The sequence below is a fragment of the Macaca mulatta genome, chromosome 1 (assembly GCF_049350105.2).
Source record: "Macaca mulatta isolate MMU2019108-1 chromosome 1, T2T-MMU8v2.0, whole genome shotgun sequence".
NCBI classification, from domain to species: Eukaryota; Metazoa; Chordata; class Mammalia; order Primates; family Cercopithecidae; genus Macaca; species Macaca mulatta.
Window position 1 is genome coordinate 63,773,793 of NC_133406.1, and position 15,621 is coordinate 63,789,413.

General features: G+C 44.5%; 1 protein-coding gene across 3 annotated transcripts; it reads right to left on the reverse strand.

The window, feature by feature from the left end:
- Positions 1–609: 609 nt before the first annotated feature.
- On the reverse strand, positions 610–15,101 carry CTSE (cathepsin E). Of its 3 annotated transcripts, XM_001090284.5 has the most exons (9): positions 14,910–15,096; positions 14,102–14,258; positions 13,347–13,464; positions 12,244–12,362; positions 7,243–7,442; positions 5,077–5,199; positions 3,571–3,712; positions 3,371–3,469; positions 610–1,412 (listed from the first exon to the last, which is right to left on the reverse strand). In XM_001090284.5, exons 1-9 carry the CDS (start codon positions 14,975–14,977, stop codon positions 1,248–1,250), a joined length of 1,191 nt encoding a protein of 396 aa, XP_001090284.4. In that variant the 5' UTR covers positions 14,978–15,096; the 3' UTR covers positions 610–1,247. The 3 variants fall into 3 exon arrangements, with proteins under 3 accessions (XP_001090284.4, XP_028708360.2, XP_077860804.1); XM_028852527.2 differs by lacking the exon at positions 3,571–3,712 and having other exon boundaries at positions 14,910–15,097; XM_078004678.1 differs by lacking the exons at positions 3,571–3,712; positions 14,102–14,258 and having other exon boundaries at positions 14,910–15,101.
- Positions 15,102–15,621: the final 520 nt, after the last annotated feature.

Below are 15,621 nucleotides of genomic sequence, written 5' to 3' on the forward strand. Positions count from 1 at the left end.
GCCTCAACCTCCCAAGGTGCTGGGATTACAGACGTGAGCCACTACGCCTGGCCTAATTTTTGTATTTTTAGTAGAGATGGGGTTTCACCATGTAGGCCAGGATGGTCTCAATCTCTTGACCTCGTGATCCACCCACCTCGGCCTCCCAAAGTGCTGGGATTACAAGCGTGAGCGACTGCACCCGGCCCATTTCTTTAATAGAAGAATTCCAACAAACAAATGCCAAAGGGATAGCAGAATTAGAAAAAGCCCTGTTCTACAACCCCTAATTATAGCACGGATCTCAGCAATGATCATCAACGACCGCTGAAACGATCAGGTAAAATGCTGAACTTTGTAATGAATGATTGAAGCCAATAACTCCAAACCCACCCATCAGTCTTAACATCACCGATAGAGAGGCACCAGCATTATCTGCCTCCCGACGGGAGACCACAGGAAGTACCCAGTGCCATCTAGGAAGTATTTTTGCCACAAAACCAGACCTCCAGATCTAGCTACCATTTTATAGGAAAGATAAGTTCAGAGAACTATGTCAAATGACACCTTGGAATTTCAGCCAGGAACGTTTCATATGTGCTAAACTCCTTAGAAGGAAAGACACCTATAGACATTTCAAATAAATGCAATTTATAGGCCTTGCTTGAATCCTAATACAAACAATCCAACTATAAAAACAGCCAAACATTTGTGGGACAATGGGAGATGCTTGAATTCCAACTGTATATTTAAATTTAAGGATGTTAGAAATATTTATGTACAAAATGATGTAATGCTCGGAATTTGCTTCAGAATAATCCAGGTACAGCATGTGGAGCTGGAGGAGTGGGCAGCAGTGCAGATAAACAGGCCTGGCCGTGTGGATGGGTTGTCAGAGCTGAGTGGAGTTGCACAGGGATTTATTATACTATGATCTCTGCTTGTACGTATGTTTGGAGATTTTCATAATCAAATGTGAAAATTTTCTGATTTTCATAATCAAAAGTCAATAAAAAATATAGATATACAACTTAATTCCTCCATCATGACGGTGGTGGGAGTGGTGTGTATGTGTGAAATGTGTGTGTGTATGTGTGAAATGTGTGTGTGTGTGTGTGTGTTCTCATGTTCTGTTGGTCTTAATTCAAGTTGCAACCCTGGAAACAGCTACATTCTCTGGAAAAGCACTTTTTACAGGTGTAAAGAATGCCCCAACCTAACAGATTCAAGGGGTGTCAGACAGGCAGGCACAGACACAAGGCCCCTCCTTAGGGGACTGCTGGGGCCAGTCCCACACGGTTATTCCCACGGTCGAAGACCGAGTAAAACTGTCGAATGAAGACATCCCCCAGGATCCAGAGGGGCCCAGCTGGAGGGTGGATGTCAAGTCCTTGAAAGCCGCTGCTGCAGAACTGCATTCCATCCACGAAGTCCTGGGGTTGGAAAAAAGGATGCAAATGACATGGGAAAGAAGGAAGTAGTGCTCCCTGGCGGCTGCCTGTGTGGTGGTGGTGGCTGGCACTGGATGGCCTTGGACAGCTGGTGGGTTCCACCATTTTGGTCAGTGGGTTCTTCCTCCTGCTTCATATGTCCCTACCCTAGTTTTCTCAATAAATTGTTTGTCTACACAAGTCCATTCTTATGGACCTGGGGTCTATGTTCTACAATTTTGAGAAGGGTTCATCTGTTATATACTTCCACCTGCCCCCACCACCATCATTTTACAACTGGGAAACCCTCGTTGCATGGCTAGAAGAGCAAAACGGTTGGCATCGGAAGACCTTGGTTTAAATTCTGGTTTCTTTGGTTTCTAGTGAAGCTCAGCTTGGTTTTTGTTAAGGGAGAGAAAGAACTCTGTTAGTGGCTACCCACTGCTATTTTCTTGTTGATGTTCTGGGAACAAACATTTGAGTGACCCCCTTTAGATGAGGCAAGTAGGCATCCCTTGTTCAAGAGAAGAGTGTCACGTTCTCCAATCTTAATTTTTAGTTTGGCAAAGATGTGCTCTACCAGGCAAGTGTGGCCTTTCCAACAATGACTTGAAATTTGAAGTTGCTGATGAGGGTGTGGGAAAATTTGCAGAGGGCTCAGGGAGACTTCTTGAGAGGAAGGACATGAAAAGTCAACGTTTTTACAGCAGTTTTGATGGATTGAGGTGACTCTGATTGAAATCTGCTGGTGAGAAAGAACCATGCATCATACTGGGAAAGAACCAGCACAAGACCTTGTGATCCACCTGCCTTGGCCTCCCAAAGTCCTGGGATTACAGGTGTGAGTCACCATGCTCGGTCAGGTCATGATCTTCTAAAATGATCTTCTAAAGGAACCATGCACCGTACTGGGAAAGAACCACGCACCTCCCCTCCCCTGGCTTCTAGGAAACTCCCACTCTTTTTTGGGCTCTCCAGCACCTGGAACACATCAGTGATTTCCACCTGGGCAGGGACTCAACTCACATGGGGGAAGGTGAGAGTGTGGGTGTGCTAGGGTGTTGATGGGCGTGTGGACTGATGAACAGGGCTCAGTCTAAATGTCTCACTGGTCCTCAGTGTGGTGTTCACAGTGGCAGCTCCAGAATCCCTATGTGGCAGGAGCTTAGGGGACTTACCATGAAGCTGTGTTTTAAAGCAAACATTTGTTTTTATTTGGATTGTCTGTTGGTAGCTTTGGGAAGGAGTTAATAGAGGCTTAGGGGTAGGACTGAAGCCCTCAGTCTCTATCTTAGAACCTCTCTTCTGATGCAGTTACCCTGATGCTGTCAGTGACTCTTGGAAAAATTAGTGTGTTGAAGTGTAGTGCCAAATACCTACAATGCTGGAAATTCAGACCAACTGTGGTGTGAAGTGCTCACAGGTGTCCAAAAGGTCCAGGAGTTCCCTTTCTACTTCACCCTACAAACTTGAGAATTTACTGCAACAAAAGACATTTTCTTGCTAGAGGAGGAATGTTAATTTGAATGTTAGGACAAATATAATCTTATTCTCCACTCCTCCCTGCAAACAGCTCATATCTTGAACCATTTATTTGACTCTCTAAGTCTCGATATTCTCACCTATAAAATGAGATAGTAATAGTTCCAGTCTGACCTGGTGGTAGAGGAGATTAAACTTTGTCAGTTGAAAAGTCCTACATGGCAATATCAGAAGACTTCCTTAAATGGCTTGCCCGAACTTTACTACTGCTTCACGGCAGAACTGGAAATTAGAACAAGCCCCGTGGTCTTTCCATCACAGGCAGCTGTGTCCCTCCCAGAGGGAATGCCACCTCAGAGCAGAACAATGCGGGGCGGGGCTTAGGGTAAAGTCGGGCAAAGTGCAGGCGACTGAAAAGGGGAAGTGGTAGGCAAGTGGGGAGGGCCTTGTGGCCTGCAGAATAAGGAAATAGTTCTTACCAGCAGGGTGTAGGCAGTTGGGCTGAGGGTGTAGGGGACTCCGTTGATGGTGAAGGTGACATCCGGCATGACATTAAGGTTGGCACACTCCACAGCATACTAAAACCCAATACGGAGGATCTGTTTAGAGCCTTCCCACCTCCCAAGAGAAGGCCTGGCTCTCCTGCCCCCACCATTCCCTTCCCCAGGTAGGCACTCACTTCTCCATCCACGGGGGCTGCCCCGATGGCATTTTGCAGCTGCTTAATCTTGTCGGAAGGGCCAGTGATGAGGGAAGTCCCTGTGTCCACAATGGCCTGGCAGCCCTCAGAGCAGAACATCACAGTGCCTCCCACCTGGATGCTGAGGCGACAGAGTTGCAGTCAGCCCACCTTCCCTCCCCTGGCTCCTAGGAAACTCCCACTCTTTTGTGGGCTCTCCAGCACCTGGAGCACATTAATGATTTCCCCCCACCATATGAGTGTTCCTCAGTTGTTTTCTACTGAGATCCATAGGAAGAAATCTGTTTACTTCTTGACCCAGTGCACACACACACCCATTCATGCAATTGAGGTGCACTCTAGTATTTTCTACCACATTCCAATTCATCAAAAAATGTAGGTCATGATCTTATGATCTTATTTATTTATTTATTTATTTACTTATTTGAGATGGAGTCTCACTCTGTCACCTAGGCTGGAGTGCAGTGGCTCGGCCTCAGCTCACTGCAACCTTTGCCTCCCAGGTTCAAGTGATTCTCCTACCTCAGCTTCCCGAGTAACTGGGACTACAGGCGTGTGGCACCATGCCTGGCTAATTTTTGTATATTTAGTAGAGACAGTGTTTCACCATGTTGGCAAGGATGGTCTGAGTCTCTCAACCTTGTGATCCACCTGCCTCGTCCTCCCAAAGTCCTGGGATTACAGGTGTGAGCCACCACGCCTGGTCAGGATCTTCTAAAATGATGTCATGACCCATAAATAGGTGAATTCCTACAGTGTGAAAAACCCTCAATAGACAGTGAGCATTGAGACCTTTTATTTTTTGCATTCCTAATGCCTGATACCTTGCAGGAACTCAATCCTAGCTAAATTGAAACTTGAACTGCACTTTTCCAATTCCTGCATTGTCTAGCACGGCACTAGGTATGAGGCAGGCATGTAGTTCCACTTCCCCAATTGCTTCATGCCCGGATACTGTATATATTTCCCAGCTCAGTTTCAATGTAATCCCCTCCATGACGCACTGGAGGGTTCTTTAGATAGAAGCTGTCGTGCCTGCCTGCTGGACCACGTTGATGGCACCTCTCTTGGACCACTGACCACCTTCCATTTTATAGGATAGCGGTTTGGGTGCCTCTCATCTTCTGTACAAGTTTTTTGAGGGCAAGATCTGAATCCAATTCACCTGTGCAAACCCCCATGTTACTCATCCCTCGCCTTGTGTGTCAGTGTTGAAAGAACAAAGGGGAGCAGGCTGTGCGCTAGTATTGACTGTCTGTTGAATTAAAGGCACGCCACATGTACAAGGAAGGAAGCTTTGTCTGCTGCCCTGGTTACAGAGGTCCCTTCCTGCACACTTGCTCAGCACCTCCATACCTTCAACCACAGTAAGCTTCTGGCATCCTCTGCTAGCGACCAGTGGTTTTTCAGTTAATTCCGTTTGAGTTGTGCCTCTTTTGAGTACAGTACCCCTAGTACTGTAACTACTTCATGGGGAATACTCACTTATCCAGCGCAATCTGCCAGTAGCCTTGCTTGGTGACTGGGACCCAATTCAGGCTCCCAGAGAAATGGGAGTGGTCGTAGCCTCCGAAAATCAGCTCACTCCCCACACCACCTTCTGGGTTACTACATGGAGAGAAATACAAACTGTCCAGGAAGGGCCACTGCAAAACTCTAGGGGTGAGTCTCAGCTAAGACACTTTGCTTCTTGGTCTCATACCAAGCAGCCAGGTAGGCAGAAACATCAGCCTTGGCTTTGAGACCAGGACTCTGACTACTGCAAGTGGATTGGTCTGGGCCTTTTTGACACAAGATTAGAAACAGCTCCCCTTGACCATTTGTGAATGTCCTTCTGCTTCTTGGATAAAAAGGTTAAGGAGTTGGGAAATGGGGCCAGCAGGTCTGTCATTCAGAACCAAGGCCAGGACCATCCTGGGTGGGTACACATTGTGTGACTTGAAGCAACCCCCAAAGACACCTTTTCCCAAGGTATCTTCCCCACTATGGTTGTGACAGCACCTGGTGTTTTTGTGTTCTTCACTCATTATGTTAAGGCAAAGAGGCCGACTTGAATGTATCATGACTTACTAGAGCTTGAACACTTATTTCCATTGGTATTGATATCTCAGATTATGTTCTGGAACCTAGCAAGATTCTGGAGAAATCGGACCTAAGACAGATTCATTTTGAGGAGGAAAAGGATCAGAAAGATACAAAACTGAAATCAGGGTAGTAAAGAGGGAGAGAAGGGAATACCTGTAGGAATTTTAGGACAGTGGTTTTAGAGAGGGAGTGGGGAAAGGAACTCACATTTGTTGATTACCTTGGTAGAAGGCCCTGTACTGGGGATTTTGTCTATCTAAACTTATTTAACTCACATCAACCTAGTGGTCCGTGGAAGAAACTGAGCCTCAGTGAGATGAAGCAATGTAAGTGGCAGGATTCAAATTCAGGTCGGTCTGACTGCCAAGCCTCGATATTCCCCATTACAGCCCACTTTTCCCAGGCGACGGGAAAAGGAAGTTCTGCAAGGGGAAGCAGAAGTGTCTAGACAACCTGCCTCTCTCACTCACAGCTCTGCCTAGGCCTGGTACTGAGTGCTGTCATGCTGGAGAGGAAGCACAGCTTGATAGGGAAAATCCAGGACCCTCCATGTGGGAGAGGGGAATGAGAGGAATGGGCTTATGCTGAAACAGAGTGAGTGCAGGCCAGGTCTGACCTGGAAGCAGTCAGGAAGGTCAGAAATCACCTTCCTGTGTAAGGAGGAAGAGGAAATGACCCTCCAAGGATGCCGGGCAAGAGTGCCTAGAAACAACAAACATTGTTGTTGTTTTCCAACAACAATGCAATTTTTAAAAATTGTTGTAAAAATATGTAACATGAAATGTACTATCTTACCCATTTTTGAGTCTACAATTCAGTAGTGTTAAGTATGTGCACACTGTGTAAAATCCAGACCTTTCATTTTACAGAACTGGAGTTTTATACCCATTAGGCCATCAACAATGGTTTAAGAACTCCTCACTTCCCCTCCCCAGGCTCTGGCAACTGGCAGTCCACTTTCTGCCTGCGAATTTGACTACTCTAGGTACCTCACCTAAGTGGAATCATACAGTATTTGTCTTTTTATGACTAGCTTATTTCACTTCGCATTATGTCCTCAAGTTTCTTCTGTATTGTAGCGTATCTCAGAATTTTCTTCCTTTCTAAGACTGAATAATATCTGATTGTTTGGATATGCCACATTTTGTTTACTCATCCATCAGTATGCAATTATTTCATTGTCAGCTTAACTTTTCATTTGTTTCTGCCTGCTCCTCCTGCAGGTGCTGTCATTCTTGTTTCACTGTGTCCCCAGTGTGAGCATCATACTCAGCATATAATAGGAGCTTGATATTTAGTGACAGCATCAATGAAGAACCAATCCCAGAGATTCCTTAAATTTAAGCCAGTGTAGTAGAGTTTACAAAGTGCTTTCACAACTACTTGACGAAGCAAATCCCATTTCCTCAATATTCAGAGAGGTTAAATGTTTTGACTAAGATCACACAGCTGATAATAGACCAAGCTAAAGACCCAAATCAGGTCTTTTGACGGCTAAGTCAAGAGCACGTGTTGTCTCCCTATAGTTATAACTGACTTTAACCTCACAGTCTTGATGGGTCTTACCTGCTCATGTAGACAGAAAACAATGGCAAGTCCACCAGGTTCTGAGCCATCATGTTGTCAAACACTGGAGTCACTCCTCCCACAGCCAAGGAGGGGTATCCCAGGCCCAGAATTCCATCAAACTCTGCATCCACAAAGGTCTGGCCTGGCTCTGTGACACTTTCTCCAAACTGCTGGCCAACGACAGTCAGTCCTTCCACCTGGCAGGAGAAAGCCCACAGGAAAATGGCACAGGGGATTGCTGGCAAAGAGTTTGATTCCTGGATTCTCCTCTGTCTTGAAGTTAATTCTTCTCCTTCCCAACTTTCCTTGACTAAATAAGCACAAAGATGCTTGCTATATTCTCAAGAAACAGAACATTCCAAAACCTCAGAGGCCCTCATGCACCTGCCAATCATTGCGCTCCTACTCAAGAAGAGCCAGTCTCCTGACTTCTAATAGCGTATATTGGCTTTGCCTATTTTTTGGATTTATATAAATGGAATCATCCCATATGAACGCTTTGGTATCTGGCTTCTGTCACTCAACATTGTGCTTATTGCACACTGTTTTTTTGTAACTTGTTTCAGAAAATTTTGCCTCCCCTAAGATTTTGAAAACATTTTCCCATGTTTTCTTCTAAAAGCTTTATTGTTTACCTTTCACATTGAGATCTGGAGTCTATCTGAAATGTGGTAATGTGTAAGGTAGGAGTCAAGATTTATTTTTTTCTATCTGGATATTCATATGACCTGGCACTACTTAATAAATATACCACCATTTCCTCCACTTACTGCAGTGTCATGTTCAACATAAATCAGATGACTGTGTGGATAGGTTTTGTATTTTCTGTTCTGTTCCATTTGTATATTTTTAAAATTCTGTGCCAACACCACACATCTACATTGCTGTAACTTTATAATAAATCTTAATATTTACCAGTGTTTTTCTTCAGCAAGGTTGTTTTGGTGTATTACACATCCATATAAATGTTAGAATCAGTTTGTTAATTTCTAAGAAAAAGTGCTCTTGTTTTAATTGGAATAAAATTGGTTCTATAGATCAATTGGAAAAAATTTGACTTTTAAATAAAACAGAGTCATTCAATCTATGAGCATGGTTTAGTTTTCAATACAGGTCTTCTTTTAATTTTATTCAGTAACATTTGTGATTTTTATGCAAGTCTTTTACTTTTATTTAGTAAAGTTTTCTATTATCAGAGTAGAGTTCTTGCACATTTTTTGGTTAAATTTGCTTCAAAGTAGCTATGGTTTTGATGGTGTTATAGTGTCATTAAAAATCTATTTGCCATTTGTTTTACTTGCTACAGGTTGAGCATCACAAATCTGAAAATCTGAAACTGAAGTGCTTCAAAATCCAAAACTTTTTGAGTGCCAACATGACGCTAAAAGAAAATGCTCACTGGAGTACTACAGATTATGGATTTTCAGATTTGAGATACTAAACTGGTAGGTGTAATGCAAATATTTCAAAATCTGAAAAAATTTGAAACCTAAAAGACTTCCGGTCCCAAATATTTGTGATAAGGATCCACAACCTGTATATATAAATCCAAATGATTTTTCTTTGAGACGGAGTCTCATTCTGTCACCCGGGCTGGAGTGCCGTGGCATGATCTCGGTTCTACTGCAACCTCCGCCTCCTGGGTTCAAGCAATTCTTCTGCCTCAGCCTCCTGAGTAACTGGGACTACAGGTGTGCGCCACCACGCCTGGCTAATTTTTGTATTTTTAGTAAAGATGGGGTCTCTCCATGTTGGTCAGGCTGGTCTCAAACTCCTGACCTTATGATCCACCTGTCTCAGCCTCCCAAAGTGCTGGGATTACAGGCGTGAGCCACCATGCCTGGCCCTAAATGATTTTTTTATGTTGACCTCATATCCAGCAACTTTGCTAAGTTCACATATTAATCCCAATATCCTTTCTGTAGATATTTTTGGATTTTCTACTTATGGAATCTTGTCATACATTAATAACAACAGTGTTATTTCTTCCTTTTCCATCTTAATGTTCTTCGTTTCTTTTTTTCTTGTTGCACTGGCTAGGATTTTCAGTACAATGTGGAATAGAAGTGGTGAGATTGAGTGTCCTTGTCTCATTCTTGATCGTATGGAGAAGTCTCTCGACAATTCACCATTAAGTATAAAGTTTGCTGTGGGCTTCTTTGTAGATGAAGCCCTTCATCTTTCTCAGATTAAGGGAGTTACTTTCTATTCCTAGTTTGCTAAGGGTTTTTCTTGAAGTCATGAATAGATGTTGAATGTTATTAATCTATTAATATAATCATATTGGTCATATGATTTCTCTCCTTTTATTCTGCTAAATGATAAATTCCTAGAAAGATGACCCTTGGTTAAGATGTATTATCTTTTTATACAACACAAGATTTTATTTGCTAGTATTTCATTTAGAACTTTTGCATCTACATTCATGAGAGAAAGATTGGTCTGTAATTTTATATTTTCTTTTGTTATAATGTCCTTTTCAAGTTTCATTATTAAAGTTGTGCTGGTTTCATAAAATGAGTTATAAAGTGTTTTTACTTTATCAAATATCTGGAAGAGTTTGTGAATTTTTTTTTTTTTTTTTTTTAGTGTTTAGAAGAATTTATCAGTGAGGCTTTTCTTTGTGGAGTTTTCTTTGTGGAAGGATTTTTTAATAACAGAGTATATCTTTAAAAGATTCACATTTTCTAACTTTTGTTTTTGCATCAGTTTTGGTATGCTGTATTTCTCAAGGCATTTGTTGATTTTTTGAAGATTGTAAAATTTATCAATATAAAATTATTCTTGATAACTTTAGGGTTCTCTTTCTCATTTCTAATACTGTTAAATTGTATTTTCTTTCTTTTTTCTTAATTAGTCATGTCAGAGGTTAACCAATTTTATTACTCTTGCAAAGAATTAATTCTTGGCTTTGTTAATTTCCTGTGTGATCTCTCTATTTCATTAATGTCCCATTCTACTCTTTATTATTTCCTTCCTTTTGATTTCTTTGGGTTTGATGTACTATTATTTGTTTATGGTTTGCTCATTTTCTTGTTATTTGTTTCTTGAAATAGGAACTTAGATAATTGATTATTAGCATTTCTATTAATAATACATGCATTTTAGGCTAAACGGTCCCTTTAAGGGCTGCATTAGCTTCATCTACACATTTTGGCATGTCCTATCTTTATTATGTCAGTCAGGGTTTGATAAGGAGAAGCAGAGCCATTAGGAGGTACTATAGATATAGATGAAACGATATGGATATAGATATTGATTATATGCAACTGTGGGTGCTAGTTAAACAGTGTACTTGTTTCTGGCCTGGTGCTGCAGCTGCTGTCTACAGTTTGCACAGCAGAAAGGGAAGATAGATGTCAAGTGGGAGAAAAAGGGCCAGTTGGAACCCATGAGTGTGAGGGTGGACTGGAACCCTCATTGTTCTCTCCCTGCCCCCAAGTCTCCATCCTCAATGATGGGGATGTTCTGCAGCAAAATCTGATGATTCTTTATAGAGGTAAGTGCACACCTGGCCCTGGAGCCAGAAAAACTGAGGGAAGGAGCAGTGCAACTGACATTGCTGTGGGCTTGGCTGCTGCCCTACATCAGCCAGGTGAGCCAACAGATAGGTGACAAGCTATAGGCACGAATTCCCCTTTCTATTCTATTTCAGTGCCTTCCCTGCATCTCAGAGGTTATTGTGATGATCAGTTTGGGATGTAGCCTTCTAAATAGTTATTTGTACTTTTATATATATATTATGTGTAATTAGATATATAATGTATATGTATATGTCATAATATATATAATTTTACAGATCATATAATATATACACATTACATATATGATATGTTGTTAATATATAATAGATTAGTATATTATATTATATATTAATATACACAACATATTAATATATAACACATAATATACTATTAATATAATACATTATATCACTTATAATATATAATTAATATTATATAACATATTAATATAATGTATTACATATCATATTAAGTATATAATATATAACATATTATATAATAAAATTATGCAATTATTATAGACTATATCTAATATATATCTATATAAAATATACAGATGGATATATACAGTATACTATATATTATATATTCGTACATACGGATATTATATATTATATATGTAATGTGTGTATGCACACACACACAGATAGTTCCAATAGAAAATGCAGTGCATTGTTTTATCTGTATGATATTTTTACATAGATGGTGTTTTTCTGCTTCTGGCATTCTTTCAGCTGATAATATGTCCTACTCCACCCACTCTAAGGGATGTTGATGAAAGCTGTGCCCTCCTGGCCTTGGGAATACCCCCTCATGGACCAATGCTCACCAGGAATAGGTCAACCTCTGTTTCTCCCAAGGCCCAGGCATATATTGCTGTCTATAAGCCTGAAAAAGTACCTGGTTCTCTGTCCCCACATTTGTCTGATTCCCATAGTTCTAGGACCCATAGGACTTCAGAGGGAGTCAGAGGGTCAGAGGTCAGAGGGAGTTTGAGGAACAGCTCATGAGCTCAGCACTGAGTTCAGTTTGGGCCTTGGCCTTTGGACAACTGGGTTTCTGCCTTGGCTCTGTGACTGGGCTCTCATTTCAGACCTTGCCCCCTTATTTTACTGAGTCCAAACCTCGCCCGCTGACATGGGCTTCTTTATCCTTCAAGATGGCGACCTGGTCTTATCTCCTCAATGTCCTAGAGACTGGAGATCCAGCTGTGCACCCTGTCACCAGGCTTTGTGCACTGGGCAGTGCTTCCTGCCGGAGTCCCCCTACACTGTCCTCAACTAGGGCACAGCATGCTGTGCAGGCTGACCCACTGCTACCATCTCAGGTGGGGAGTGTTGGTCCCCCTTTCCCCTAGAAGTTAGTCCTAACCCCTGTTTCCACCCATTCCTGAGGCAGTTTTGAAACCCAAGACCTCTGAATAAGTCTCCCAAGTTTTTGGCCGAGATAGAAAAGATGAAGAACTTGCACTCACAGAGACTTGGTCGGCTCCAATGATCCCAGACAAGCTCCCAGTTCCATACTGAATGGAGAAAGATTGCCCCGGCTGGCTGTACGTGCTGGACTGGGAAGGCTGGAACCTGGTGTGCGTCTCTGGAAAGAAGTGCATCACTCTTGCCTATGCCATCTGCTCACTGCCTGCATCCTCGCCCTGGTGCCACCCAGCCCCAGTGTGTCAGGGTCTCTTCCCTTAACTCTCAACACTGAGGGAGAGCCCCTAGAAGCCTGGTGATGCCCCTCCCTAGTGAGCAACTACATTTCCCTCTAGCTACAGATGTGGCCTAATTGGAAACCAAATAGCTGTCCCTGAGCAAACCTGATTGTCCACAATGACCTCATGAGGCACACCAAGATAAGTGCCATTTATCAGGCGCCAGCCACAGTCCCGGCCACCCGTTGTGGGTCAGAGGTTGGCCTTCAGAAGAAACTCAGGGGTAAACAATTGCCCCAGGAAATTACTCCCAACTTTTCTCCCAACCCGTGGACATCTCTAGCCTTGGGCTTTCCAGGGAGATTCTGTCTCTGGGACTTGTCCTGTGTCGAACAAGTCATCTTTCTGTAGCTCTTCTTTTCCAATCCTTGCTGAAACCTCCGAGTTACCTCTGGCCAAATGGACCCACCCATGCCATTGTGCCCCACCAGCCGCACCTCTGTGCACCAGGAGATAAGGCTACCAAGCCTCCTTGAAGCAAGCAGACTCTCTACACTAGAACCCAACTAACCTACCTGCTCAGAAATAACCAATTAAATTAAACTTTCCCCTACATTCCTTTGGGTGTTCCAAAGGAAGTGAGTCATTATGTCAAAGATTTCTCTTTTCAATGGCTTTCTTTCTATTAATTCTGATCTGTATGGAAGTTGCTCTCTTGGACAGCAGCCACATTTTAGTTCTTCCTTGGCCTTGCTCTATCTCTGCTGTAAGCAGTTCCAGGGCAGACTCAAAGATGGAGAGGGGAAGCTGGTGTGGCAGGGGTGGCCAGTTTCTGGAACCTAAGCCCTGCTTCCCCAGAGTATCAGGCTTGGCTTCCCAGGACTGGCCCCCAGACATTCTCTGCTGGTGCTCCTGGCCCCACTTACTGCAGGCTGGGCTGGTGCAGTACACAGAGGGGACCCAGAGATTGGAGGAGCCAGTGTCGAAGATGACAGTGAAGTTCTGTGGTGGGGAGCCAATGGAGATAGTGCCGAAGTATTCCATCTGCAAGGAAGAGTGAGAAGGAAAGCGGGTGTGGGTGGTGGCGAGGGACAAGGGTGCTCACCAGGAAGCCAAGGGAAAGCTCCCTGGGGCCAAAGCCTCGGGTACTACAGACTGGAGTTTACAGAGCCTAGGAAGTGGCAATGCTGGAAAATAAAAGGTAAAAGGAGCAGAGAAATGGCCATGAGTGAGGAAATCAAACCAAGCCTCTGGCTACGTCATTTGATTTTACTTGCATTAACCTGATTCTTATAAATACATTGTAGGAGAGGCAGTGGAGGAAGAACCACCTGTTTTACAGACTAGGGAACTAGGGCTGGGAGAGGTTAAGTAACTTGCCTAAGGGTACACAGCCAGTAAGCTGCCCAGCTGAGAAAAGCAGAAGCAGGGGCCTTCAGTGTGGGATGATGCTTTCACTCCCAGCCCTTTCCTTCTGCAGAGAGCTCTGACATTTGGGTACACTGGGGCCTGCTTAGCCAACTCCATGGCAACCCAGGGAATCAGTCCCCATGGATCATCCATCCAAGTGAAGAAATCCACAATGGCCTTCAGCGCTACTGATATGGCACTGGCCATGCCCTGATGCTGGGCCTTCCTCCAGCTCCCACCTCTCCCCAGCCCTGATCCCAGGAGGCCTCACATCCAAGTAGTTGATGAGGGGTTCGTTGGCACTCTGGTCCATTGAGCAGGACTCGGTGAACTGGATCATGTCCAAATTCTGGGATTTCCAGAACTCAGAGAGCTGGCTCCGTGCCCGCAGCTTCTTCTTGAGGGACGGATGCCTCCTGAGGGGCACCCTGGAGACAAAGCCCAGTGTGAGGAGGAGATGTACTTCTACCTCCCTCTTCCCCCCGTTCCCATCCCATTTTCTCAGGGGCCAACTAGAGAAGACAGAGGGGGGGATCTGCAAGACAGCATGCAGGATCAGCGTCCTCTCTGCCATTCAGACTGCCCGGCCTCATCTCTGCCCTGGAGAGTCTTAGAATCTTAGAGTGGAAATGGCTCCCCTCCTGGAGCTGAGCTCTTTGAGATCTTCTAGGAAAATGGAAGATGTGGGGAGGTCTGCAGTTTTACATGAACATCACGAAGGGCTGATTTAAAGGGACAGAAAACTCTTGGAGGCAGTGATGGTCAGTCCCCTGGGGAAGTACTGGGGTGCTTTGAGCTACAAACCACAACTGCAGGTTTCTGCTCTTTTGTAACATAAGAAGCTCCCCGGGACTTGGGAAGACACCTCCATGGAGGTGGAGGCAGGAGGATGACTTGTTGAGGACTGGAGATGAAGGCCATACACAGGCAACCACTGGGTAAGCCTCTTCCATGCATTGATGCAAATCCTCAGCTTCTCCTCCTCTTCATCTCCCAGTCAGCTTTCCTATCCCAGAGCAGCCCTGAGCTGCAGGGCAGGGGTCTACCCAGCTGAACACAGTGCAGGGATGTCTCCTCACCTGTGAAGTGATCCTTGGGCCTCTCCCAGGTCCAGGAGCACCAGCAGCAAAAGAAGGAGCGTTTTCATTGTGGGTCCGACGGTCCGACCAGCAGCTTCTCCCTTGCCCCCTCCTTTCTTCTCTCCCCGAGGGCAGTGGGAACGGACTTTCCCTAACTCTCAGACCTACCCAGCCCAGTCTGAGGGCTGAATGATAAGGCCCTGGAGTCATTAGCCATGCCCAGAGTAAATACAGCATGTGGAACAGGGCGTTCCCCCTCCACCCCTCCGTCCCTTTCCCACCTACAAGAGGAGTGTGAGTCTGGGAGTAGAACTTGGGGGTCCGTGCATTCTCTATGAGCAAGAGGGTCCTCTGAGGCTTGGCTTCTCCCAGGGCCTTGGCACCTCCCCTGACCCCAAGAAACCCTGTGTTAATGAATCCAGAGGGCAGCACATCCCTGGCTGCCTGGAAGCGCCCACTGAGCTGTTACCGCGAGAGCTCTAGCTGGAGACTCTGGAGGCGTGGGAGCTGACTTGTCATGGGTGGCAGGATTCTCACGCAAAGTATTCATCCGTCTGTTTTCTCAGTGATTGTTCTTCTCTCCTCAGTCTCTCAAATGCTCCAAAGGCAGTGTACCCTTCCCTGGCCCACTTTGAAGCACAAACCAGCACTCCTCAAAGGTCCTGAAATGGGAAAATGTGGCTGCGGATTCATGGAGCACACTCTCCTGACT

What these genes read in the sequence shown, in the direction of transcription:
- CTSE (XM_001090284.5), bottom strand. Translation starts at nt 14,977, where the DNA reads ATGAAAACGCTCCTTCTTTTGCTGCTGGTGCTCCTGGACCTGGGAGAG. An exon ending in CTGCACCAGCCCAGCCTGCA is followed by an intron (nt 12,363 to 13,346) that starts GTAAGTGGGGCC and finishes ACTTCTTTCCAG; the next exon opens with AGACGCACACCAGGTTCCAG. An exon ending in TGGCAGATTGCGCTGGATAA is followed by an intron (nt 3,713 to 5,076) that starts GTGAGTATTCCC and finishes CTGTCGCCTCAG; the next exon opens with CATCCAGGTGGGAGGCACTG.